A 23,929-nucleotide genomic window follows, 5' to 3' on the forward strand; every position below is an offset into this window, starting at 1 on the left:
CCGATAAATGAAAAAACCTGCTGAGTAACTTTTTCAGTCTCTGTGGAGGTTTTGTGACTTTTTAAGCTTGGGATTGAACTAACTTAAAGGTTTTCTTTCCTTTGCCAGTTGAGTTAAATCTTGTACCGTTCATTTTTAAAGTAAATGTGTGTTAGGGTCGTTGCAGGTTTCCAGAAAAATTGCAAAGCTAGTACAGAGAGTTCCCACCTACCCCACACCCATTTCTTTATTCTTCCTATCTCATGTTATGTAGCATATATTTCTAATGAACATTTAAAGTATGATATATTTTTAATGAACATTATTATTAATTAGTGTATACTACAGATTTCCTGAGTTTGTTCCTAATGACCTGTTTCTGTTCCAGGATCCCATCCGAGATGACATATGTGACTTTTCGTCATCATGTCTCCTTAGGCTCTTGGCTGGCACATTTTTATTAGTAATATTACATAAACATTATATCTTTTTGTTTTTTTCCCATGCCCATGGCATGAGGAAGTTCCTGGGCCAGGACTCGAACCCATGCCACAGCAGTGACCTGAGCCACAGTAGTGATGATGCCAGGTCCTTAACCTGCTGTGCCACCAGGGAACTCCTAAACATTGTATCTTGTTGCACCTGTATTGGTCAGGAGCCAAAAGACTTTTCTTGAAGACTGACTGTGTGATCCTATTTAGACTTAGCAAATCAGTAGAATTCTCTTTGGGTTGAGGTCTTTTTGTACCTTTGAATCTGTTATTTCTGAGGACACGGGCTGTAAATGGAGTTTTAGGCTTAACTTTTTGTGCCGATTATGGTCATTTTTCTGCTCAGCTTCATGAGGAAATCGTTAAATACTGGACAAGTCGATCAGCCTTGTGAGTCGTCTGGACTCACTTATGAGCCTCTGCACCCGTGTGAGAGGGTAAGCTTGCCACCTCAGCTAAATCCTGAACCCAGCGAGGGAGCATCTAGTGGCCACGTCTCTTCCTGTTGAGACGGATTCGGGAGAAAAGACTTGGCAGCCGTGTTCCCAGACATAGCATTGTTGACAAGGTTGTTTTTTATACTAGAGGGTTCTAGTTTACCTTAGAAATCCATTAATATACTTACTATTTTTTTCTTAAGAGAAAATTAGAGTCAATCAAATATGATAATCAGAAAGCCACTCATGTGATTCCTGCTATAGAAGGGAATTTTAAAATTTCAACTGGAGTTTCAGAGCCCACGGAGCATTGACTCTGTTACAAAGCATCGCCAGCAGGTGGCAGCCGTTCCCATGTTATAAAGGCAGTAACTGGCTATGATAGGAGTAGTAATTTTCTACAGAAGCAAGTGTATTTTGAGGTTCTGATTTTCCTCATTGTGTTTCATTTTGTCTGTTATACACATCGGTGGGAAGAATAGCATCTAACGATACCAGTAAGGCAGAAAAAGCAGTTTTATGGAAAACCGTAAGGCCACTTCAAACTGTACTTGAACCGTGGTTGACATCCGATTATGATGCGACATTAAAGTGTCACTCCTGCAGTTCCCTTCACAGCTCTGCAGTTAACGAATCCAACTAGGATCCATGAGAATGCGGGTTCGATCCCTGGCCTCGCTCAGTGGGTTAAGGCTCCAGGGTTACTGTGAGCTATGGTGTAGATCGGAGATACAGCTCGGATCTGGCGTTGGTGTGGCTGTGGTGTAGGCCGGCAGCTACAGCTCCGGTTGGACCCCTGGCCTGGGGACCTCCATATGCCGCGGGTGTGGCCCTAAAATAGCAAACAATAATTAAAATAAAAAGTGTCACTCCTGATAGTAGCACTTGCCTATAAGCACTGAAGTAAAGAAATTAACTTACAGCTGAAGTTGCTAAGTGAGACCGAGAATTGTAGCACTGTGGTGCCTTCTGATACGGATAAGAGTAGCCAAATCATTGGTTCCCTGAACTTTGGCTCAATTGAAAAAAAAAAAAAAAAAAAAAAAACGAATCAGCAGACCAGGTCAAGGGTTTGTGCTCAGAAAGCTGTTTACCTGGTAATGACCTACGTCCAGCACCTATGGTCATGTCTGTGCGTCATCAGAGAACCTGCAGATTTCCCATTGCAGGTAGTCCCCTGTTCCTCTGAGCCAGGGGACACTTTGAGAGGCTTGTGCATGTTGAGAACTTAGTGAGGTTCTAAAGCCAAAATGGATAAGTACAAAGCCAGCACGGTTCCTTCTTTTCCTTGGCTCTTTTTTTTTTTTCCTTCATTGAATCAACAAACTAATATTAATACAACCCTAAACGTATATAGATTTAAAGGACGGTTGTGTCTTAGTCTCCATCCCATTCGACTTTCTAGCATTGTGTTCCCTAGTGTTTATTTACTCATGTAGTATTTATTGACTACCTCACAAGGGGCCTTACTGTTTTTCTAGGTACTAGGATGTAACGGTGATGAAAACAGTGAAACTTAAATCCTGGAGGAAGGAGCAGACCCTGAGCAAAGTCTGTGGTTTGCCAGAAGAGAAGCACTGGAGAGAAGCTGGGAGGGGGAGTAGGTGGTTGGGGAGACAGAGTAATGCTGGAATTTTAAAGAATGGAGAGGGCTTCATCAAGACAGCACTTGGACAGGGAGTTCCTGTTGTGGCCCAGTGGTAATGAACCGGACTAGTATCCATGAGGATGTGGGCTCCACCCCTAGCCTCACTCGGTGGGTTAAGGATCTGGCTTAAGGATCTGGCGTTGCTGTGAGCTGTGGTGTAGACCAGCGGCCACAGCTCTGATTTGACCCCTAGCCCAGGAACCTCCATATGCTGCACTGGGTGGCCCTAACAACCACAACAAAAGATAGCACTTGGACAAAGGCTGGGCAGGGTGGGATTGACTCTTGTGGACACTTGGGATGGAAGCATGTTGGAGGGGCTCTAAGGACGGCCTGGTAGCCAGCGAGGGGTTAAGACGGAGGCAGGGAGGACATTAAGAAGTGGGATGGGGAGTTCCCATTGTGGCTCAGTGGTTGATGGATCCGACTGGGAACCATGAGGTTGCGTGTTCGATCCCTGGCCTTGCTCAGTGGGTTGGGGATCCAGCGTTGCCATGAGCTGTGGTGTAGATTGCAGATGCAGCTCGGATCCTGCATTGCTGTGGCTGTGGCATGGGCCGCCGGCAGCACCTCCGATTGGACCCCTGGCCTGAGAACCTCCATATGCTGGGGGAAGCGGCCCTAGAAAAGGCAAAAAGACACACACACACACAAAAAAAGAATTGGGATGGGAGTGGGTGGCGTCGCAGACTGTGTTGGGAGAACTTGGGTTCTGCTCTGAGAGGGGAGCCTTTGGAGGGCTTTGAACCGAAGTGTGACAGGGTCTGACCTACGTTTTCGGGGAACAGGGTATGCAAGGGCAGAATGAGAGCAGCTGGGGGACTGTGCAGTGCCTCCGGTGATCAGTGCCAGTGCCTGGGGTCAGGGGACCCGCGCTTGGAATCCTAACAAATGGTTAGACCCTTTGCTTCCATGAAGGTAAAACTAGGGAATCTGCTGATAGATTGGATACATGACGAGAAGAAGTGAGGCATTGGGGTGGACTTCTTGGTCTTTGGAGTTGGAGAAACGTAGGGGTAGCACAGGTTTGCCAGAAACGATCAGGGCTTCAGCTGTGGGCAGATGAGTCTGGGCTGCCTGAGAGTCATCGGTCTCGGGGGGGTATGTGGTCAGCGGGTGTGTGTTTTGGTCTGGCATTCAAGGGAGAGGCACAGCCTGGAGACGTCAATATGGGAATCAGAGTTCCTGTCATGGCTCAGTGGTTAATGAATCCGACTAGGAACCATGGGGTTGCAGGTTCGACCCCTGGCCTTGCTCAGTGGGTTAAGGATCCGGCGTTGCCATGAGCTGTGGTGTAGGTCACAGACACAGCTTGGATCCTGCGTGGCTGTGGCTGTGGTGTAGGCCGGTCAAATTCGACCTCTAGCCTGGGAACTTCTATATGCCTCGGGTACGGCCCAGAAAAGACAAAAAGACAGATAAATAAATAAGGGAATCAGTGTGCAGATGGTATTTTAAAGCCATGAGACTAGATTTCCCATCGTGGCACAGTGGAAACGAATCCGACTAGGAACCATGGGGTTGCAGGTTTGATCCTGGGCTAAGGATCTGGCATTGTCGTGAGTTGCGGTGCAGGTCGTAGATGCGGCTTGGATCCTGCGTGGCTGTGGCTGTGGTGTAGGCCAGCAACTATAGCTCCGATTCGACCCCTAGCCTGGGAACCTCCCTATGCCGTGGGTGTGACCCTCAAATGACAAAAATCAATCAATAAAACCAGGAGACTGGATGCAGTTACCAAGAGAGTAAGTTTTAAGAGAGAAGCCTTCCAAAGGCTGAGTCTTACTTCCGATGGTAAGAATCCAGGGTGACGAGGAGCCTGCGAGTGGCGAGGAGGTTGGGAAAAGCAGCAGCGTGTGATGTTCCCGAAGCCATGTCACCTTTGAGGGAAGGTGTGCTCGGCTGTGTCCGACTGCACGGAGGTCCCCTCATAGGTGCTCCGAGGGCTGACTTGGCCATCAGGGTAGAGGCCGTTGGTGGCTTTGACAAGTGCTGTATCGGTGGAGGGAGGTGACGAGCTGGAGTGTGGGTGAGAAAGCCTGGGACGTCCTCGCGGTAAGAGAAAAGCGCAACCAACTGAAAAGCAGCTTCTCTTGGGTGGGTCAGAGCTCGGAGGTGACACGGCACACGTCCACAAAAACTAGAAAGACAGGAAAAGGCAGACTGTGCAGCTCAGCTCACCCAGAGTAGAAGCTGCTCGGGGTCATCAGGATGTACAGGCATTGCTAGGGGCTGAGTGTGGATCCGTTTGAGAGTTTCAGACTCCTGGGAGCAGTTTGCAGCAAGTTTCATATAAATTATTACAACTTAAAAAAAAAGAAAAACTATCCCCGGGAGCTGGTCTGAGGCCCCCACACTTTCTTGGGTTTGACCTTCAGGAGCTCTGTCGCATTCTCGCTCTGGAGACAGCAGAAGAATCGCCTCCTGCAAGTGGCAGGGAGGAGGAAGTGCCCAATTTGAAATATACCCAGATCTTCCTGTTTCCGCAGCGGAAGCCTGCCCTCGGGGCAAAGGATTTTGCTAGAGTCTTCTGTGACCTAACAGAAGGACCTTTGGGTGGCTCGAGCCCCCTCTGGCTAAGGGACTAAGGGACTTCTGAGATTGTAGCCCAGTGAAATCCAGCAGATTTAATAAGATTAGGAATGCTTCTCCCTAATTCTCTACCATCTAAAGCGCTCCAGTGTTGTAACAGCGGATTATGGCTCTTGAAAGAGCGGCGAGACACAGCCTCTGTGTTAAGGAGTTTCTAGGGAAACCCAAAGACAACAGGGGAGGCAAAAGCAAAGGACACTGGAAGAAAGGGGAGCCTCTGATAGCTCCAGCAGACATGGCAATAGCCTAGCTGCTGGCCAGATAAACCTGAAACCTCACGGGAATGGCCTGTTTGCCTCAGTTCCTATTTCCCAGTGCTTCAGGTCCAAGTAAAAAACAGGCAGGAAAAAAAAAATCTGAAGAGAGAAAGCAAGCACCAGAGCCAAACGCAGATACAGCAGAGAATTTAGGGTTCCCAGACTGGGAATTTAAAATAACTAGGAGTTGCCATCATGGCTCTGCAGTGACGAACCCACATAGTATGCGTGAGGGTGCGGGATCCATCCCTGGCCTCGCTCAGTGGGTTAAGGATCCAGCGCTGTCACGAGCTGTGGTGTAGGTGGCAGACGCGGTTCAGATCCCGCGTTGCTGCGGCTGTGGTGGAGGCCGGCGGCTGCAGCTCCAATTCAACCCCTAGCCTGGGAACCTCCGTGTGCTGCGGGTGCGGCCCTAGAAAGCAAATAAAATAAAATCATGAAGATTAATATGCTCAGGTCTCTGATGCAAAAAGTGGACAACATGCAAGTCATGTAAGCAAACGTTGGAAACGCTAAGAAAGAAATGCTAGAAATAAAATCATGGACACAAATGAATGCTCGTGCCGGCCTGGCTCACCAGCAGACCGAACACAGCAGAGCAAAGCATCCTTGCCCTTGAACATATGTTGATCGGAATGTCCCAGACTGACGTTAAAGAGAAAAGGGAATGAAAGAAGAAAGATGAAAGGTGCAGAAAATCTAAGCACTGTGAGACCGTCGCGAAAAGTGTGTTAACGTGTGGAGTGGGAATCCTGGGGGAGAGAGGGAATGAGGGAGGGAGTGTGGAGGCAGAGTGTGTACAGGTAAGTCCAGGAGTGTTGCTTATTGCAAAGGGGGTCGCAGAAGAGGCTGCTGTTGGAGGGGCAAGCAGGGTGCAGAGCTTTGCTTTTAAAGCTTGTTTTGTATTTTCATGGAGGTGACCCAGGAAAGAAGTCAGTTTGATGCTGTGGGTGAGAGGGGAGTCTTGCTGGAGCAGCGGCCTCAAGGAGGCAAGAGAAGCTGGATCCGGTGCCCAAGTGGAGCCCTGGCCAAGGGGCAAGTGGCAGAAGGCACACAGGACAGGGCTGGCAGGCGGGGTGTGTGGTGGTGGGAAGCTGCGGAAGTTCTTCCCTGACTGCTTCTATTTTCAAGGCCGTCAGCCGAGAGAGCAGCTGGAGGAAGAGGGATTGGAGGCTTGAGACTATGGATTCGCCTGTAAGAAGACGGGAGGGACTGGGGGGAAAGAGCGGGTGTCAAGGGCCCCTGGAGTTCTGAATTACTGTGGTGTTTTCCTTACCCACGATTCTGTCATAAATATGTCTTCTTGGGAACTGAGGCCCACTTCGCTAGAATCGCATCACAGTAAGGATTTTGGTTCGCAGGAAAGAGGCATCCGAAAATACCCCAAAGAGGAGTTCCTGTTTGTGGCTCAGTAGGTTAGGAATCCCACATAGTGTCTGTGAAGAGGCGGATACGATCCCTGGCCTCGCTCGGTAGGTTCAGGATCTGGCATTATTGCAGGCTGTGGCGTAGGTCACAGATGTGGCTCGGATCCTGCGTGGCTGTGGCTTTTTTCCTATAACATATCTGTTTAAAATGTAATCCCATCCCTTCTTTACTGGGTGAACAAAACGTGCTAGATCCATACCATGGAATACTTTTCAGTGATAAGAATGGACTGCTTGCTCCGGGTTTAATGGGTAAACCTCAGAAACGTTACGCTTCGTGAGAGAAGCCACACCCATAAGATGTCTTGCTGTACGATTCCACTCATGGAACGCCTGGGGAAGGGGACTCTAGAGACAAAGCGGATCCGGATCCATCCGCAGTCCGCTGGGCGGGGCCGGAGGAGGGAGATCGGGGATGATGGAGCGGGATCCTGCGGAGATGAAACGACTGACTTTGTATTTAAAACAGGGGGGTTTTATGGACATGTAAATTACCTTGTTAAAAGAGTCAACCCGTCTTTCAACTTCTACTTGTAACTCAGTTGGTTATACGGACCCAAGATGTTCCAGTATGTTGACGTTTTAAACTACATCACCACCCACCTCAGCCTGCTTGCCGAACCTTGCAGCTGATCCACGCTCCTGGTCGCAAATTCGCTCTGTTCTTTGTAACAGCAGTACCCTCATTTGCATGCCAGGTAGAGCCCGAATCTGACAATTTATTGCTCGTCTGCTCATTCCTACCATTTTTTCACACAGGCGCTTCATTTTTTGAAATACTGTGCCTGTTCCCCCCGATGATTGAAGAAGATGGACGGTTGCTATGATTGTGGCTTCCCGCTGAGCTGCCGTGAGGAGTGAGTGCGAAACTCTGCTCACTAGCTATTCCCAAATATATAACTATCAGCCTACACCCACTTCTGACCTTCGGGGCTGGAAGTCCATAAATGACACCTTTTATTTGAAAATACTGATTTAATAGAAAATATCACATTGTAAACAAATCCATTGATCCACTGGTTTAAAACAGAGTGACAGCACAGCCATGTAAGAGAGCTAAAGATGACAGGCTGGTATCAAAACACAGCAGTTAAAGAGAGGCCTGAGCCTGGCTCTCACAGATCCTTCCCAGAAATAGAGGCGGCAGCAGCTTCAAACAGGGACAACGACAGGGACAAGGGGCGGCAGCATCCAAAGCATCAGGGCAGTGGCGTGAAGGATGAGGGCCAGCGCATGGCAGCTCCTGATGTGCTGGGAACATCAGCCTTGCCCCTCGAACCCGGGAGGGCTGGAGGGGTGGAAGGGCCGGGTATTTTAAATGCCAGAGGCTATTAGGCAACGTTAGAAACAGGTGCTGCGTGTCCTGGCGCTTAGCTCTTAGGGACGCAGGAGCTCCTGTCCCTGGTGGTTGCTCCTGCACTCACAGTGGAGCTGCTGGCCTGGCCTGTCCCCTTGGCGGAGCCCAGCACCGAATCTCAGCAGCGTCTGTTGCCCCAGGGGAGCTCCTCATGCCTGAGTATGTGCAGAGGCTCCACAGTGAGACCTTGAAACAAAACACAGGGCTCTGGTGGGCAAGTGGTTTCCGCCTTCCTCTCGCCCCCGGAGGGTCCCCGAGGCAGGGGAATGTGACCCGGACGGGCCACCCGAGGCTTTGACGTTTATCAGCAAAAGCCTCCTCTCCAGCCCCACCCACCCACATCCTCCCCAAGGAGTCCTCTGAGTTTCCAGAAAGGCCAACAGGGCAGAAAAACCGAGGGGAAGGAAGGGACAGTTTGCTTCACGTGGTGCTTGTTACGGACCAGAAGGACTGCTTCCTAGACTCGACTCAGACCTGAGAGCCTCTGCTCCTTCCTCTGCAGCAGCGAGTCTCAAGGCAAGGGAAGGCCTGCTCGGGAGGGGCTCTCAAGACTGCGGAGTCCTCGTCCAACACGCCGGAGCCCCTCTCTCGCCCTCAATTGAGAATCTGTGCACAGGATAGAAATTCCCGCCCGGGGTGTGTCGTACATGTGAACAGTGTCAAAGGCACAAGAGCAAGCCGAATCCCCTGATCGATCGGTGAGGCACACATCAAAAATACGGAGTGATTTGTTTTTTCTGATTGACAGTAAGTTATAAGTAAATAGTTAAACTCAATGACTAGACTCCACACCGCAGAGCCAGAAAAGGAAGTTCACACGTTTATCTGGAGTAACTGTACTGGATTCAAGAAATACAATTCTGTCCTACAGACAATGTCCAGAAAGACCTGCCTGTCCCAGTGAGGCACTGGGAACTAGAAGTAGCACAGGCTAGTCGCTGTATGGTTTCTTAGAAGACTGGCTTTTTTCTGTTTCTTTCTCTTTGATACTGTACAAGGGGTCCACCAACTTGTTATGAACAAGCATTAAACCTAAAACAAATGAAGAACAAAAAAGGCGTTAATGCAGGGAGAGGCGGGCCTCCGTGATTATCGACAGTAACATCCGGGAGCTCGGAAATTCTCCCCCGGAACTTCCTTTCTCTGTGGGCCCAGATGACAGGCACCCGAAGAAGAGGAGAAGAATCTGCTGTTCCCGACAAACGCTAGAATCCTTGGGACTTTGATAAATTCGGTCTCGAGGAAAGCTGGCTCTTTGCACCAAAGAGTAAATTCCTAATTTGCCTGCTCGGTAAATGAAGACTTTCACGTAAGTTTGTTTAACGCCGTGTGTCCCTTTTTAAGTAGAAGAAGCAGAGATTTTCACAACCGTTCTGTGCCTCGACTCGGGAGGCTCAGCGTCACTGCAAGGAGATGACCAGCTAGCCCTCGAACCGCAAGGCTTCCTTTCATCGCCTGCCCTCCTCGGAGCAAAGAGGTCTCTAGAAGTGGACCCTCTGCCGGCCCGGATGGAAGGCAAGACTGAGTTCTCGTAACATCACGTGTCAGCCACAGTGGCCAGAGCAAGGCAGCGGGAGCCGCCCCACGGCCGGTGCCCCCCGCCTCGCCCCCGCCGCCCCGCACCTTTGAAATACTTGACGGTTTTCACTTTCAGCTCCAGGGTGGCGTCCTCGTCGCACACGAACACCGTGCGGGGGTGCTGCTGGAAGGCCGACACGGTCCACATGTGGCTCACGCCCTCCTCGATGGCTTTGTACAGAGCAAAGGCCTTGTGGGCGCCCGTGATGAGAATCATCACCTGCGGACCAGAGGACCAGCCCGCGGTCGGGGAGGAGCCGCGGAGCCCGGCGGCGGGGCCCCAGCCCTCGGCCCGCCGCCCGCCCGCACGGTCGCGAGGACCCCTGCGGTCCCACGGCCTCCCGCCCTAGACACCCGCAGCCCGAGGGCGCGAGCACCGGGGGGAAGGAGGTGCGCCCCGCGACCCAGAGTCGGTGCCCCCGTCCCCCACGTGACGGGGCCTCCTGGCACCTTTGATGGTGACCGTGAAAGTGCCTCGTGGGCAGACGTGCCACACAGAGGCCCACGCCTTATCCCAGCGGTTCCGACGCCTAGGTGGGTGAATTTTTAGGCTCAAACTGAAAAAGAGGTCGCAGGCTGTACCGCCTACAGGGAGGCCTCGGAGGCAGGGGTCAGAGCTTCCCTCGGGGCTGCTGAGGTGAATCCCAGCCAGGCTGCCCTTTCATCTGGTCACTTGCAGGTCAGAGTGGCAGACCTGCTCGTACCACGTGGAGTGATGCTTTTCATTTACATAAAACAGGCACAGACTTCTCTCAGCCGTTACAATCTTAAGAACGTCAGTGCTGGAAAGTGACAGTAACACAGCTCAGCGCTCCAGCCTTGAGCCATGGCGTCGAACCATGGAGCCGTAAGTGGGCTTTACGGGTCCTTGAGAGATGAGAAAACAGGTTATGCTCAGGACCCCAGAACTCTATTTATTTATTTATGAGTGTACTGTGTATTTTATTTTTTTGCTTTTGGGTTTTTTTTTTTTTTTTTTTTTTACAATTGATTGACATTGTTCTGTCAATTTCTGCCGTACAGAACTCACTTTAGAAAAGAGAATTTCCTGATTTCCAGCCCTGGGTCCTTTCCCAGATCAAGATGACTGCACAAGAAGAATTCTCACACCCCCGTGTCTACAAGGTGCAAGGCCAAAAACGGCAGAATGACCTCCCTAGACACTGGCGCAAGGGTACCCACCAGAAATCTGTGCCGTCACTCATTTCACAAAAGTTCACTTTACACCAGGAACCTTTTTCACTGATTGACAGGTTTATTTACAGACTCGGGCAAGAAACTTGAAGCTAAAATGTCTACGGCTGCTTCTCACTGAATATACCCCAGAAAGGAAGAGAAAAGGTTTCTAATGAAAGTAAGGAAATTCGAACCACGGGAAATTCAAATCATACCAAACCTTGTATGGAGAGACTAAATTCAGTTCAAGGCACTTATATTCCTTTTTTTCTTTTTAGGGCCGCACCCACGGCCTGTGTAAGTTCCCAGGCTAGGGGTCCAGTCGGAGCTGCAGCTGCCAGCCACAGCCACAGCCACATCGGGATCCAAGCCACATCTGCAACCTACACCACAGCTCACGGCAGCACCAGATCCTTAACCCACTGAGCGAGGCCAGGGATCGAACCCCCGTCCTCACGGATGCTTGTCAGGTTTGTTAACCACTGAGCCGTGACGGGGACTCCCAATTTCAGTAACCCTTCACATTTATGACTCCCTGAGCCAAGGCTCTAACCACAAGCAGCCTGCGGTTGCAGGGGGAGCTCCCTTCAACAGCGACTCCACCATCCGCAGGGAACCAGAGGGCCCTCCCAGCACCTGGGCAGGTACAAATTCCTCTTCCCACATGAGCGGCGCTGGGCTCCTGTGCGAAGCTCGGAGGGTAGGTGAGCAGAGACCAGGAGCCTGCAGCCTGCTGGGCAGTCAGTGCTGCAAGGCCCCCCGCACTGGGAAGGATGGCTGATTCAAAGGAGAAGAGCTGAGCCTTATTTATAGGGTATTCATGGCGCCTGTATCGTCAATTAAGAGCAAGAAGACGACACGTCCGGCCCCCGGGACGGCCTGTGGCCCCTTGTGCCCTTACCTCTCTGGCGTCCATGACGGTGCCCACGCCCACTGTCAGGGCCATGGTGGGCACCTTGGCGAGATCTCCATCGAAGAACCGAGCGTTGGCCAGGATGGTGTCCATGGCCAGCGTCTTCACCCGCGTCCTGGACACCAGACTGGAGCCCGGCTCGTTGAAGGCGATGTGTCCATCAGGGCCGATGCCTGCCCAGGAGAGACGGTCAGGGCAGCCTTGTCAGTCCCGGGAGCCAGGGTGTCCGCAAGGGACCACCTCTCCTTCCCCGCCTGGGTCTGAGGAAAAGCCCTGCAGACGGGGCCTCTGTCCTCCCCGACCCCAGGGCCTAGGCCCGTCCCCTCATTTCTGTCTGGCAACTTGCTGCCACCCTCCGGAAGCTAAGCGAGGAACCACCCAAAAAGCTTCTGCCCCCAAGGCTCTCCCTCTCTCTCCTGCCTGCAGCCAGGGGTCTGCAGCTGGGACAGAGTCACACCACGTAACACACACTGGGCCTGGAAAGGAGTTGGCTGGGGTGCAAAATCTCACAGCACGAGCCCTCCTAGCCTCCTCCTCCCCACCTGCAGTAAAGAGGGTTATGTCTGGAGCAGTCAAAGCCTATTCAGCTCCACCCCCGGGGGCGACCACGGGGGCCAGGGCAGACAGAAAGCCAAGAGGGCGGCCCTGCAGGAGCCCCGGCCCCTCCGTCGCTCCGGCCGGGTGACCTTGGGCAAGTCAGGAAACTCCCCTGGGGTGCAACTGCTATCTACAGCATGCAGGGACTGAGGGTAGAGTCTTCTGGAACTACATGAGCCGGTGATTTTTTATTTCTGCTTTTTAGGGCCACACCTGCGGCACATGGAAACTCCTAAACTAGGGGTGGAATCAGAGCTTCAGCTGCAGGCCTACACCGCAGCCACAGCAACCTGGGATCCGGGCGGCATCTGTGACCTCCACCACAGCTCGAGGCAACGCTGGATCCTTAACCACTGAGTGGGGCCAGGGATGGAACCCGCATCCTCATGGATACTAGTCAGGTTCGTTTCTGCTGAGCCACAAGGGGAACTCCGAGTCTGTGATTTTTAATGTTTAACTAAGTCCCCTGATTGATCCATAAAACCACGACTATGAATTAGAATTTGAGTCCAAATCCAGATACCTCCTCAATTTACAGATGAGGCACTGAGGCCCAGAGAGAGGAGACGCCCAGGATCACGCGGGGCAGGGCAGAGCCAGGGCTGCCACTCGGCCGAATAGATGACCCCCACGGGCACTGGCGCAGGGAGAGGAAGGTGTCTGGAGAAAGGCCTGGGCCCAGGCCTCCTTCCCAGTGGCAGCCCCGGGTCTGCCCGGAACCCGGGCGCAGGGTGCCAGGCTCACCTCCGACAAACAGCTCGACCCCGCCCGCGGCCTGGATCTTCTCCTCGAAGGCGTCGCACTCGGCCTGCAGGTCGGCCGCGTTCCCGTCCAGAATGTGCGTGTTTTCCGGGCGGATGTCGATGTGCTTGAAGAAGTTGTTCCACATGAAGGAGTGGTAGCTCTCGGGGTGGTCTCGGGGGAGGCCTGCGGAGCCCCCAGAGACACCTTCAGGCAGGAGCCCACCAGGGAGCCTTGGGCCACCGCCCCCCCCCGGCCACGCAGGGTAGGCTGAGCTCGTGTCCGTTTCTCCTGCCGCCACTGCCCGAGGCCGTGGGACCCGGCCGGAGCAGCCGCACACCAGCGACTGAGCAGTCCCCTCCCTCTGGCCTTTGCACCAGGGGATCACCACGGGCTAGAGGCCACAGTCACCCTTGGCCCCTGGAGGTGGCTAGTCTCCTAGGGGTCGGGCTGCGCTCACCTGGGAAAGGAAGCGCCACCCTCACCCTGTGCCCCCCACCTCCCCATCCACCCAGCTACACCCTGCTCAGCCTGAACCCCAGTGTGGGAGGGGTTCCCCAAAAGGATTTCTTGTATTCAGCCGAGAAGAAAATGTTTCAAGTGAATGTTTCAAGGGCTGGGAGAGCAGGGAGATGGGTGGTTGGTGCTGAATGGGTCGTTTCAGTTTTGCAAGATGACGAGAGCTCTGGAGATGGGCGGCCAGCGATGTGGATGCACGGAAAAATGGTTAGGATGGAAAATTTTATGTTAGGTATGTTTCACCACAATGTTTAAAAAGTTAAAAGTGAAGCCATTAGAAAATGACGGTGGAGGTGGGCAGGGTGGCAGAAGCCCAAGGTGCCACTTTTCCACACCTGCAGGGAGGGGGCTGGAAGATGAGCAGCAAAAGTCCAGACACGGACACTGGGGGACGCAGTGCAACCATGGGACCCCAGATCCTGCCTGCAGCCATTCGTTCCAGAAAGGAATGACACAGAGCTGGGGAGGAGGCGGAGGAGCAGACAGACTGATAGCTACCAAGTGCCTGCGCTGTCAAGAAGCTTCCACATCTGTGGAATCACTTAATGCTTCCAGCCTATGAGCTCAGCTTTATTGGCCTCCGTGTCAGAGCTGAGTGAACCAAGGCCCAGAAGATACAGGTGTCGCCGCTACTGAGCCTGCCACCAGTGTCACTGGTGCCAGAGACGTCCCAGTCCTGTCCTGGGCCGATCCTGGGAGGGGAGGAATACAGCTCTCCTGGCATCAGGTAAGACCCGGGGAGAGAAAGACTCACCCACGTACTCGTCCATGTTGAAAGTCTTGACGTATTGGAAGGACAGGTCTCCATTCCTGTAGTACTCGATCAGCTTCTTGTAGCAGCCGAGGGGGGTGCTCCCTGCAAGAGAGGCCGCCGCCGTGAACCCCCTTCCGCCCCCCGGCTCCCGGGGTGCCCGAGAACGAATCAGGGCTCCTCCACCAGGAGAACCTGTCAGATCTGGGAGAAACGCATCAGATCTGACGGCCTGCCCGGCGCTCAATCCCAGCGGCCATCCATTAAGCGCTGGTGTAATGCCTGCTTCCCCCTAGGCCGTCAGCCCCAGGAGGGCGGGACCGTGTCTCCTGGCCACTGCCGGATCCCTAGCCCTTGGCACACGGATGGCTGAGAGGACCGTGATTAGACTGACGGACTCTCATGATCTTCCCTGGGCCATCAGTACCGTGCTGTGGACACGGAGAAGCCAGAGGCACAGCAGCCACCCTGGAAGAGCTCTGGCTGGAGTGAGGACATAAAGCCGTGATGCTGGCTGTGGCTCAGGCCAGCCTGTACGTTCAGGGAAGACTGCCCCGTGAGCAGCAAACTCCTGAGTTGAGTCTCATTAAAAAGTCAGTCATAGGAGTTCCCGCTGTGGTGCAGGGGGTTAAGAATCCGGCTGCCCTGGCTTGCATTGCTGCAGAGGCGTGGGTTTGATCCCCACAAGCTCAGCAGGTTAAAGGATCCAGTGCTGCCGCAGCCCTGGCATCCGCTCCAGCTCGGATTCAATCCCTGGTCCAGAAACTTACGCACGGGTGCAGCCATTAAAACAGGAAGTCATAAAACCCATAAAAAAAGCACGAGAATTGCTGTAGATTAACAAAGTAAATATATGGAGTTCCCATTGTGGCTCAGCAGGTTAAGAACCCAACTATTATCCACGAGGATGTGGGTTTGACCCCTGGCCTCGCTCAGTGGGTTAAAGGATGTGGCTTTGCTGCAAACAGCAGTGTAGCTTGCAGATTTGGCTCGGATCTGGTCTTGCTGTGGTTGTAGTGTAGACTGGCGTGTGGCTCCGATTTAATCCCTGGCCTGGGAATCCCTAGCCTCCATGTGCCTTTTTTTTAAGGCAGGTGCAGCCCTTAAAAGACAAAAAACAAAAACAAAAAAGCCCACAAACCCTGAGAAACAAGCAAATATGCATGAAGTCTGACTGGACACTGGATGAGTTGTTTTTTTTTTTTTTTTTTTGGTCTTTTTGTCTTTTTGTTGTTGTTGTTGTTGCCATTTCTTGGGCCGCTCCCGCGGCATATGGAGGTTCCCAGGCTAGGGGTTGAATTGGAGCTGTAGCCACCAGCCTAGGCCAGAGCCACAGCAACGCGGGATCCGAGCTGCGTCTGCAACCTACACCACAGCTCACGGCAACGCCGGATCGTTAACCCACTGAGCAAGGGCAGGGACCGAACCCGAGACCTCATGGTTCCTAGTCGGATTCGTTAACCACTGCGCCACGACGGGAACTCCGAGTTTTTTTAATATACTATAAAATATAAACATGGACAAGGGGAGGAAAAATGTAGTCTGTGCATGCGCTGATGTTGTGGAGAAACGTGTGACTTCCTCAGGTGTGCGACCAGTGCTGCCACTGAGGAGAATGTCCTTGTTCTGAGGAGGCAGGTGCGACAGGACCTAGACGGTGTCGGGAAATCTGGACCTTACTTGAAGTGGCTTATAAAAAACTGGGTGTGCAGATGGAACATAAGCAAGAAGAGGTGTAAGCAAATAGGGCAAAATGCTAACAATTGGCCAATCTAGGTAAGTGGTACCGTGCTGTCCTTTCAACCTTTCTGAACGTTTGGAACTTTTAAAACGATAGAAGAAAGCCCCGCCCACACGACATCGCTCTTTTCATAACCCACTACGGGCGTCTCATCTCGCTGCGAGCTCATCAGCCCTAACACAGGCTCTGTGCAACCTGGCCCCAGGCTGCCTCCAGCCCGCTTAGGAATCCTGCTCCAAAGAGCTCCACCTCAGGGCCTTTGCACGGGGGTTTGTTCCCTGTGGCAGCGATGCTCTCCTTCAGCGACCTCACCTCTTTCAGCCTTTACACGTCACCTTCTCGGCGAGCTTCCCTGCCCCATGGCCGGCTCGGTGACCCCACCGCTGCCTAGACCCTCCCGCTCCCGTCCCCTCTCCCTCCTTCACTCTTCTCCTTCCCTCTTAGCAGCATCTGACATACTCAGAGTTTGCGAATTCGCTCCTTTATCATCTCTCTCCCACTATAAGCTTTAGGAAGGCAGGAATTTGTGTTCTTTTTATTCATGGCTGTGTCCCTGTCACCCAGAACAGCATGGCACACAGCCGGTGTTTTACAAATACCTGCTGAATGAATGACGGCGGCAGCCCCAGACACATGAAATAATCAGCCTGTCCCACGCCTGAGCCACACAGCTTCCCCTGAGCTTCATCGGGCCCATTTGCTACACCTCTAGCCTTCCCATCAATTCTGTGAGCTCCCCAATATCTACCCCATAAATTCCTTTTCTGCTTAAATTAGCCAGAGTCGGTTTCTGTGACTTCCACCCAGAAACCTGACTGGTGCTTCATCTAACAGAAGCAAGGTTCCAAGGAGTCCCTGTGGAAACGCTGTGCTGGTTCCAGTGTGACAGGAAGGCGCCAGGTCTTGGAGGGCCCTGAATACCACTCTGAAGGGCTTGGAGCTAATTTCGTGGATGACGGGGAACAGGGAAGGGGTTCCAGCAGAAGCCCACACTTTGACCCAAGGTCACTCCACGGTTAGAAAACAGGATGCTTTCACAGGTACCTGCAGATACGGTTCCCGCGCACCTGTATAGCAGAGGTCAGGACGCTTCAGCCCATAGCTGCTACCTGTTTTTATATAGCTCATGACTTAAGAATAGATTTTAGGAGGCCCTAAAGTTTTTAAACATCAAAAGGATGTTATTTTATGACATGAAAGTTACATAAACTCAAACTTCAAAAGTTCTACTGGCAGATGGCCACGCTCATTTTTGTTTGTCTATGGCTGCTTCTGAGCTACAAGAGCAGCGTTAAGTAGTTGAAACAGAAGCTGCACAGCCGGTGAAGGGTAAAACAGTTACTACTGGGCGGTCAACAGAAAAAGCTTGAAGACGCCTGCCATGGTGGACGGGCCACTGAGGCAAGCCCACTGCACTTCTGAAAGAATCAGAACATTTGCCTCGATGAGCTGGGGTCAAAATAGCTTCCCATAAGGCAACATTCTGACTTTCCCCCCAAAGAAACGGGGACTGTTTTTTTCACTTAGGTCCTGTGTTGAGTGAAGCCTCACATGAGATGCTTTAAATGACCCTCTTCTCAATTCTCCCAAGGGTGATGCTGAGGTGCGCTCTAGAGCCAGAGCAGGGCAATTGATTCGTTACAGAAAATGTGTGCCTGAGGGCATTAGGATTTCATTTTGTTCAGGAAACTTGGCTGAACAAAGGCAACACCCGGATATGGCCTAAAAATCAAAAAGCTTTTCCTGCCCAACCAAGATCCCTTCTACTCCAGGACCCTTCAGAACCAGGCAGCAACACAACCAACCCAGAGAGAAAGCTGGCTCCCCTGTCTTGTATGTCCGGAGGACAGGCAAGTTGATCACTCGTAGGGCCAGCGCCTCAGAGCCCTCCTTAAAGACCTCTGGTTGACGAAGCCTACTTATCTGGCCCCTGAAAAGCCCCTGATGCCCACGCCCACCCCTTCCCCATCCAGTAACGCACCGGTGGGGAGCCCCAGCGTGAAGTACTTGTCTGGCCCTGGGTTAAACTGGATGATGCGGTTCCTGATGTATTTGGCCGCCCACTCACTGGCCTGGGAGTAGTGGTCCAGGATGATGAGCTTCATCTTGTTCTGCAGAGGCAGGTGGCAAAAGATAAGGGGCAGGGAGAAGGGGGTGGAGGTGGTTAGGTGGAGGGGAGAAGGTCCTGGCACCCAGCAGCGCCCTCTCTCCACGCGGTCCGAGCCAGGAAGAGGAAGACGCTTTCAGTTCAGGAGCATTAACAGGCTGGGCCAAATGCCTCCACCACCCACTCCGAGGTGCTGCTTTGAGAGGGCTGCACCCTCAGCACATGGAGGTTCCCAGGCTAGGGGTCTAACTGGAACTATAGTAGCCGCCGGCCTAAACCACAGCCACAGCAACAAGGGATCCAAGCCATGTCTGCGACCTACACCACAGTTCGGGGCAACGGCGGATCCTTAACCCACTGAGCGAGGCCAGAGATCGAACCCGCAACCTCATGGTTCCTTGTTGGATTCATTAACCACTGAGCCACAACAGGAACTCCAAGACCTGGTTTCCAATCTCTGTTCTTCCATTTATCAACTGCAGGACCTTGGTTAAAGGAGCAAAATTCTCTGAGCCCGTTTTCGAAATCTTACTGAAAAGAGCACCTACCTGACAAATTTCACGATGGTGAGTATTAGATGAGAAATTGCATGTAAACCACATAATATGTTGACAATTATCTTGTGGCTCGACCCAGGCCCCCTTCCCCGCCCCTCGACAGCCACCTGGCTGGATACTCTACCCGTGGACTCTTCCTCGATAAACAGAAGGGCCACGGGGTCACCCTGGATCACTCGGGCAGGTGGGGGCCCGGAGAGGGGTGCTCTTAGTACCACAGAGGGGTGTTCCCCCTGGCCTGCTTCGCTTTGCGGATCCCCAGTTCCCCCCAAAGAGCACAGGCTAAAGGTAATGGCTCAGGAAGGAGGGCGTTCGTTCCCCGCTGCCTGCGGTCAAATGAGAGTGGGAAGGCCCGCGGGGAGGTGGCCAGATCGGCGGGGTACAGGGGTATTCCCCCCCCCCCCCGCTGGCGAGCCCATTGCCCCCACCCCCCGGGGAAGGGGTCTGCGCGGATCGCTGGGGGTCCCGGCGCCAGGGCGCCAGAGGCTGGGGCAGTGCCTGGCCCCCCCCGCCCGCGGGGAGGGTCCCCGCGGACCCGGCTCCCCACTTACGCGGACGCCTCCCGCGGCGGCTGCGGCGACACGGCGCTGGCGGCCCCGCCCCGCGCAGGTCACGTGGCTGCAGGTCACGCGATGCCGCGCCCGCCCGCGGGCCGAGTCTGGGCCCGCGGTTCCCAGGAGGCCTGTGCCCGGCGGGCCGGGGGCCCTCCTCCCCGGCTCGGCTCAGGGGCCAGGGCCCAGGCAGAGCCTGGGGGGCGGGCCTTGGAGACTGCTTTGGGGGAGGACGGAGACTTGGGGGCCCCGGGTACCCCCGGGAGTGCAGCCCCGCAGGACCGGGGGCTGGGGCCGGGGTTTTAGGGCTGGGGCGGGGCGGGGCGGGGAAGGGGAGCAGATTGCTTCCTTTAGAGTTGGGCTTGGCTCTGCCTTCAGTTTATTTATTTATTTTTAGATGTCATTTATTTATCCAGATGTTACTGCTTTTTCGTTTTAAGTATAATTGGATTTTTTTCTGCTTTTTTTTAAAAAAATCAATCTTTGCAGCAGTATTACCTGGAGAATAAGGTAGCCCCTGGTCTCCTGCACTCCCCACTGCAAAATAATCATTGCTAAGGGTTGAGGCTACATCCTCAGCGGTTTTACATGAGTATCTTTGCATTGTATTTTACAGAAATGAGAACACACTATGTGTGCTGGTCGCAGTCAGCTGGCGGCCACATCCTGCAGGTCTGGTGGGTCGGCTCACCCCTCTTCCTGGGCCCCTTTGTGGCTCCAGACCAGCCTGAGAGAGTGGGCTTTGTCTGGTGAGACCATTACTTTTACAGTTCGAGGGACTCATTCTTTGGCCTCAGGTGTTGGTGGGGTGTGTGTGTGTGTGTAATTCAGTCAGAAATCTCATCTCAGCCTGAGGATTGCAGATTTTTGCAGTGACTCATTCTTTGGCCTCAGGTGTTGGTGGTGGGGTGGGTGGGTGTGTGTGTTTAGTTCAGTCAGAAATCTCATCTCAGCCTGGGGATTGCAGATTTTTGCAGTGAGGTTCCCACCCCTGACGCTTCAGATAGCACAGGTTGGGTCTGCAGCAGTTGGAGTCTTTCCAGAAAGTGACTTCATGTGACCTCAATTGGGCCTGGTTCCCAGTTACCCTTTCTGTAGGGAACCAATGCAGATGTCCGTTAAGCCTGGAGGCTCTGGGGTCAGCTTGGGGACTAAGAAAAACACCTGGGTTTGAATTCTGGTCTAGCCAGTATCCACTTCTCCAGTGAATGACTCAAGCAAAGGATTCACTTGCTCCAGCTCTCAATTTTCTTGTCTTGGAAATTAAGTACAAATTAAGTAATACTGACCTCCTGTGGCTATTGTGAGTATTAAATGAAACACTTCCATATCTGTGGTTCAGAATGCATACATTCAGCCAACCTTGGATGGAAAGTTTTTTCCAAATACTTTCCAAAGTTCCAAAAAAGCAAAGCTTGAATTTTCTGTGAGCCTGGCAACTGTTTACATAGCATTTACATTGAATTAGGTATTATAAGAAATCTAGGCGTTCCCGGTCGTGGCTCAGTGGTTAACGAATCCGACTAGGAACCATGAGGTTGTGAGTTCGATCCCTGGCCTCGCTCAGTGAGCTGTGGTGTAGGTTGCAGGTGCGGCTCGGATCCCGCGTTGCTGTGGCTCTGGTGTAGGCCGGTGGCTACAGCTCCGATTGGACCCCTAGCCTGGGAACCTCCATATGCCACGGGTGTGGCCCTAGAAAAGATAAAAAATAAATAAATAAATCTAGAGGTTATTTAACGTATTTGTCATCGTGGCTCAGTGGTTAATGAATCTGACTAGCATCCATGAAGATACGGGTTTGATCCTTGGCCTCACTCAGTGGGTTAAGGATCCGGTGTTGCCCTGAGCTGTGGTGTAGGTCACAAACTCGGCTTGGATCTGGTGTTGCTGTGGCTGTGGTGTAAGCCGACAGCTGTAGCTCCGATTGGACCCCTAGCCTGGGACCCTCATATGCCGTGGATGTGAACGTAAAAAGTAAAAACAAACAAAAAAAAGTATTTGGGAGGGTGTAAGTAGGTTATGTGCAAATATTGTCATTTCTCGTGTAAAGACTTGAGCATGTGTGGATTTTGGTATTGGGGGTCCTGCAACCAATCCCCTGGGGAATGCAATGGCTGACGTAGCAAAGCGTGGCACTCATGGCTAGCCATGGTGCCCTTACTTCCTCTCCCCCTCCTTAGGGCTCGCCCTCTAACCCCGAAATGCTCTCAACCCTGACCTTTGCCCTCGTGCTCTGCCCACCCCATGCCTGGTTTTAAACAGGGACCCACACCCATCCTTCCAGCCCTTGTTTTGGAACTGAAGCTGGCTAAATTAAAGACTTGTGAGCTCTCCTTCTCCCCCCCCCCCAATATTTCGTCTGTGAGTTTGTCTACGCATCCTCTTTCCTTCCTGCCCTGAATGCAGATGTGATGCCTAGAGCTGAGGAAGCCATATGATAACTGAGGCCACAAGCATGAAAGTAGAGCAGAGGAAGAAAGAGCTCGGGTCCTTGCTGTTTGACCAGTGCTAACCTCCTACTTCTGGGCTTCCTCTAAAGAAATAGTAAACATCTGTGTGGGTCTTCTCTGAGCCACTGTTGGTGGAGTTGTGACTTGAGCTTCAAAACATGACTCACTGTGACAGCACACGACTCGGGTCTTCCTTGGGGTTTATGGTGGCATTTGGGGCAGAGCCCTTTCTTCTGTGGGAATCTCGAGCTGTTAAATCCAGGAACACTTCGAGCTGCCATTGAGGAAAGCAGAATCCATAGAAAAGCCCCTCGGAGCCCTGTGACATCATTTGAGTTGCCTGGATCTAGCCGTGTCTGAAGCTAGATCTACTCTTGGGTTTAAGAGTTGGGTGAATGAAAGAGTGAAGTCAAAACACAAATATCTCTTTTTATTTTAGCCCTTAAGGCTAGTTAGGGGGAGCTTGGGAAGGATATCGAGTTATCTATTGCTGCCTAACAGATTACCCCCAAATTTAATAGCGAATGATAGTAATGGCAATACGAGCTACAAAGAAAGCTGCTATCAAACGACGAAAAGACCTGGAGGCAACTTCAGCGTGTATTACTGAGTGAGAGAAGCCAGTCTGAAAAGGCTCTGTGTGGTCACAGTGTAACCCTTTGACGTCCTGGAAGAGGCAGAGCTGTGGAGACAGTAAGAGATGGTGGCAGGAGCTGGCGGGGGAGGATGACTCGTTCGAGCTTGGAGGTTACAGGGTAGTGAGACTTGTAGCTGACGTTGCAGTGGTAGGTGAGTTGTCACTATACACTTGTCTAAACCTGCAGACGTGCACACGGGAACTCTGATGCCAGCCGTGGCCTTTGGGCGATGATGGTGTGTAGGTTCATCACGTGTAACAAAGGTGCCGCTCTGGTCCGTAAATTGAGTGGAATCTCATGAGAGACCCTGAACCCCAATCCCTCAGCGAAATCAGTCCTGAATCCCTAACCCCCAGAAGCTGTGAGATAATCACCGATTGTGGTTTTAAGCTGCTTAATTGCCATTTGTTAGGCAGTGGTACATACCTGACACCCTCAGAGAAATTCTGTAAGTGGGTAGGTGTCGAGCAGGGGATTCAACCCCATTTCTCTCCCCTGTGCCTGCAGGTGCATCTGACCCGCCAGAGACTCTTCACTTGTCACCCACCCATTCCAAAGTGGCACTGCCCTCTGCCGTGGTTGCAGAGTTTTTCTTCCCGTTACTCACTGGCTTCTAATGAGCCGAGGCCATGGCTGGCCTCCACTGCGAGAGCTGTTTCTCGCTGCTCCCTGGCTTCCTGTGCCACCTCAGTACCTGGCACGTGTTTCAGCGCATTGGCTCTGGAGCCCAGCGGGTTCCGATACACGATCACCCACTTCTTAGCTGGGTGCTTCCTAAACCTCTCCACGCCCCAGTTCCCGCCGTGTGAATGGGGAAACTAATGGTGGCTGCCTCCCAGGGTCGTCGTAAGGATTAAAATCCGTTGCCCTTTTCAGGCCACCTGCTAAGCCTTTGGAACCATGCCTGATACACGGCAAGTGCTCCGTAAGTAAGCCATTAGATTGGGTCGCATCAAAGTGTCATTTTTCCTGGGTCACAAAACTAAATACTGGCAATTTCACATAGTTTAGCCTCAGATGATGATTATCGTTTCCCCAGAGTTATATTCAAACAAACAGACCAGTGACCAAAAACAGAATTGTTCCTTTTTTTAAAAATGATTTTTATTTTTCCCTTATAGCTGGTTTACAGTCTTCTGTCAGTTTTCTACTGTGCAGCAGGGTGACCCCGTCACACACACATGTATACATTGTTTTTTCTCACGTTATCAGGCTCCATTATAAGTGACTAGATAAAAAGAAAATCATGGACTTGGAGAAGAGACTTGTGGCTGCCTGATGGGAGGGGGAGGGAGTGGGAGGGATCGGGAGCTTGGGCTTATCAGACACAACCTAGAATAGATTTACAAGGAGATTCTGCTGAATAGCATTGAGAACTATGTCTAGATACTCATGTTGCAACAGAAGAAAGGGTGGGGAAAAAAA

General features: G+C 52.3%; 1 protein-coding gene and 1 long non-coding RNA gene across 5 annotated transcripts; one reads left to right on the plus strand and one right to left on the minus strand.

The window, feature by feature from the left end:
- The first annotated feature begins 7,587 nt into the window (after window positions 1-7,587).
- On the plus strand, window positions 7,588-22,043 carry LOC106509594 (uncharacterized). 3 transcript variants are annotated; one of them, XR_014838935.1, is made up of 10 exons: window positions 7,588-7,685; window positions 10,787-10,937; window positions 11,029-11,117; window positions 11,218-11,409; window positions 12,655-12,850; window positions 14,051-14,436; window positions 16,099-16,236; window positions 18,791-18,874; window positions 20,033-20,165; window positions 21,823-22,043. It is a non-coding gene; the product is annotated as an uncharacterized LOC106509594 (long non-coding RNA). The 3 variants fall into 3 exon arrangements; XR_014838934.1 differs by lacking the exon at window positions 7,588-7,685 and adding an exon at window positions 10,503-10,610 and having other exon boundaries at window positions 10,787-10,888; window positions 16,047-16,236; XR_014838933.1 differs by lacking the exons at window positions 7,588-7,685; window positions 16,099-16,236; window positions 18,791-18,874; window positions 20,033-20,165; window positions 21,823-22,043 and adding an exon at window positions 10,503-10,610 and having other exon boundaries at window positions 12,988-14,436.
- On the minus strand, window positions 7,784-19,462 carry GNPDA1 (glucosamine-6-phosphate deaminase 1). Of its 2 annotated transcripts, none has more exon segments than NM_001244093.1 (7): window positions 7,784-9,217; window positions 9,809-9,983; window positions 11,841-12,025; window positions 13,194-13,376; window positions 14,464-14,565; window positions 18,183-18,312; window positions 19,417-19,462. In NM_001244093.1, coding segments are annotated over 6 exon segments (870 nt in total). In that variant the 5' UTR covers window positions 18,307-18,312; window positions 19,417-19,462; the 3' UTR covers window positions 7,784-9,116.
- Window positions 22,044-23,929: the final 1,886 nt, after the last annotated feature.

The sequence above is a fragment of the Sus scrofa genome, chromosome 2, assembly GCF_054392235.1.
Source record: "Sus scrofa isolate SSC_HxYL_T2T_F1_AM1 chromosome 2, Sscrofa_HxYL_maternal_Yorkshire_Landrace_v2.0, whole genome shotgun sequence".
Taxonomy (NCBI): domain Eukaryota; kingdom Metazoa; phylum Chordata; class Mammalia; order Artiodactyla; family Suidae; genus Sus; species Sus scrofa.

What these genes read in the sequence shown, in the direction of transcription:
- GNPDA1 (XM_013995256.3), bottom strand. Translation starts at nt 18,910, where the DNA reads ATGTGGTTTACATGCAATTTCTCATCTAATACTCACCATCGTGAAATT. An exon ending in CACGCTGGGGCTCCCCACCG is followed by an intron (nt 14,566 to 18,182) that starts GTGCGTTACTGG and finishes CCTCTCTTGCAG; the next exon opens with GGAGCACCCCCCTCGGCTGC. An exon ending in CCGTCATGGACGCCAGAGAG is followed by an intron (nt 9,984 to 11,840) that starts GTAAGGGCACAA and finishes TCTGGTCCGCAG; the next exon opens with GTGATGATTCTCATCACGGG.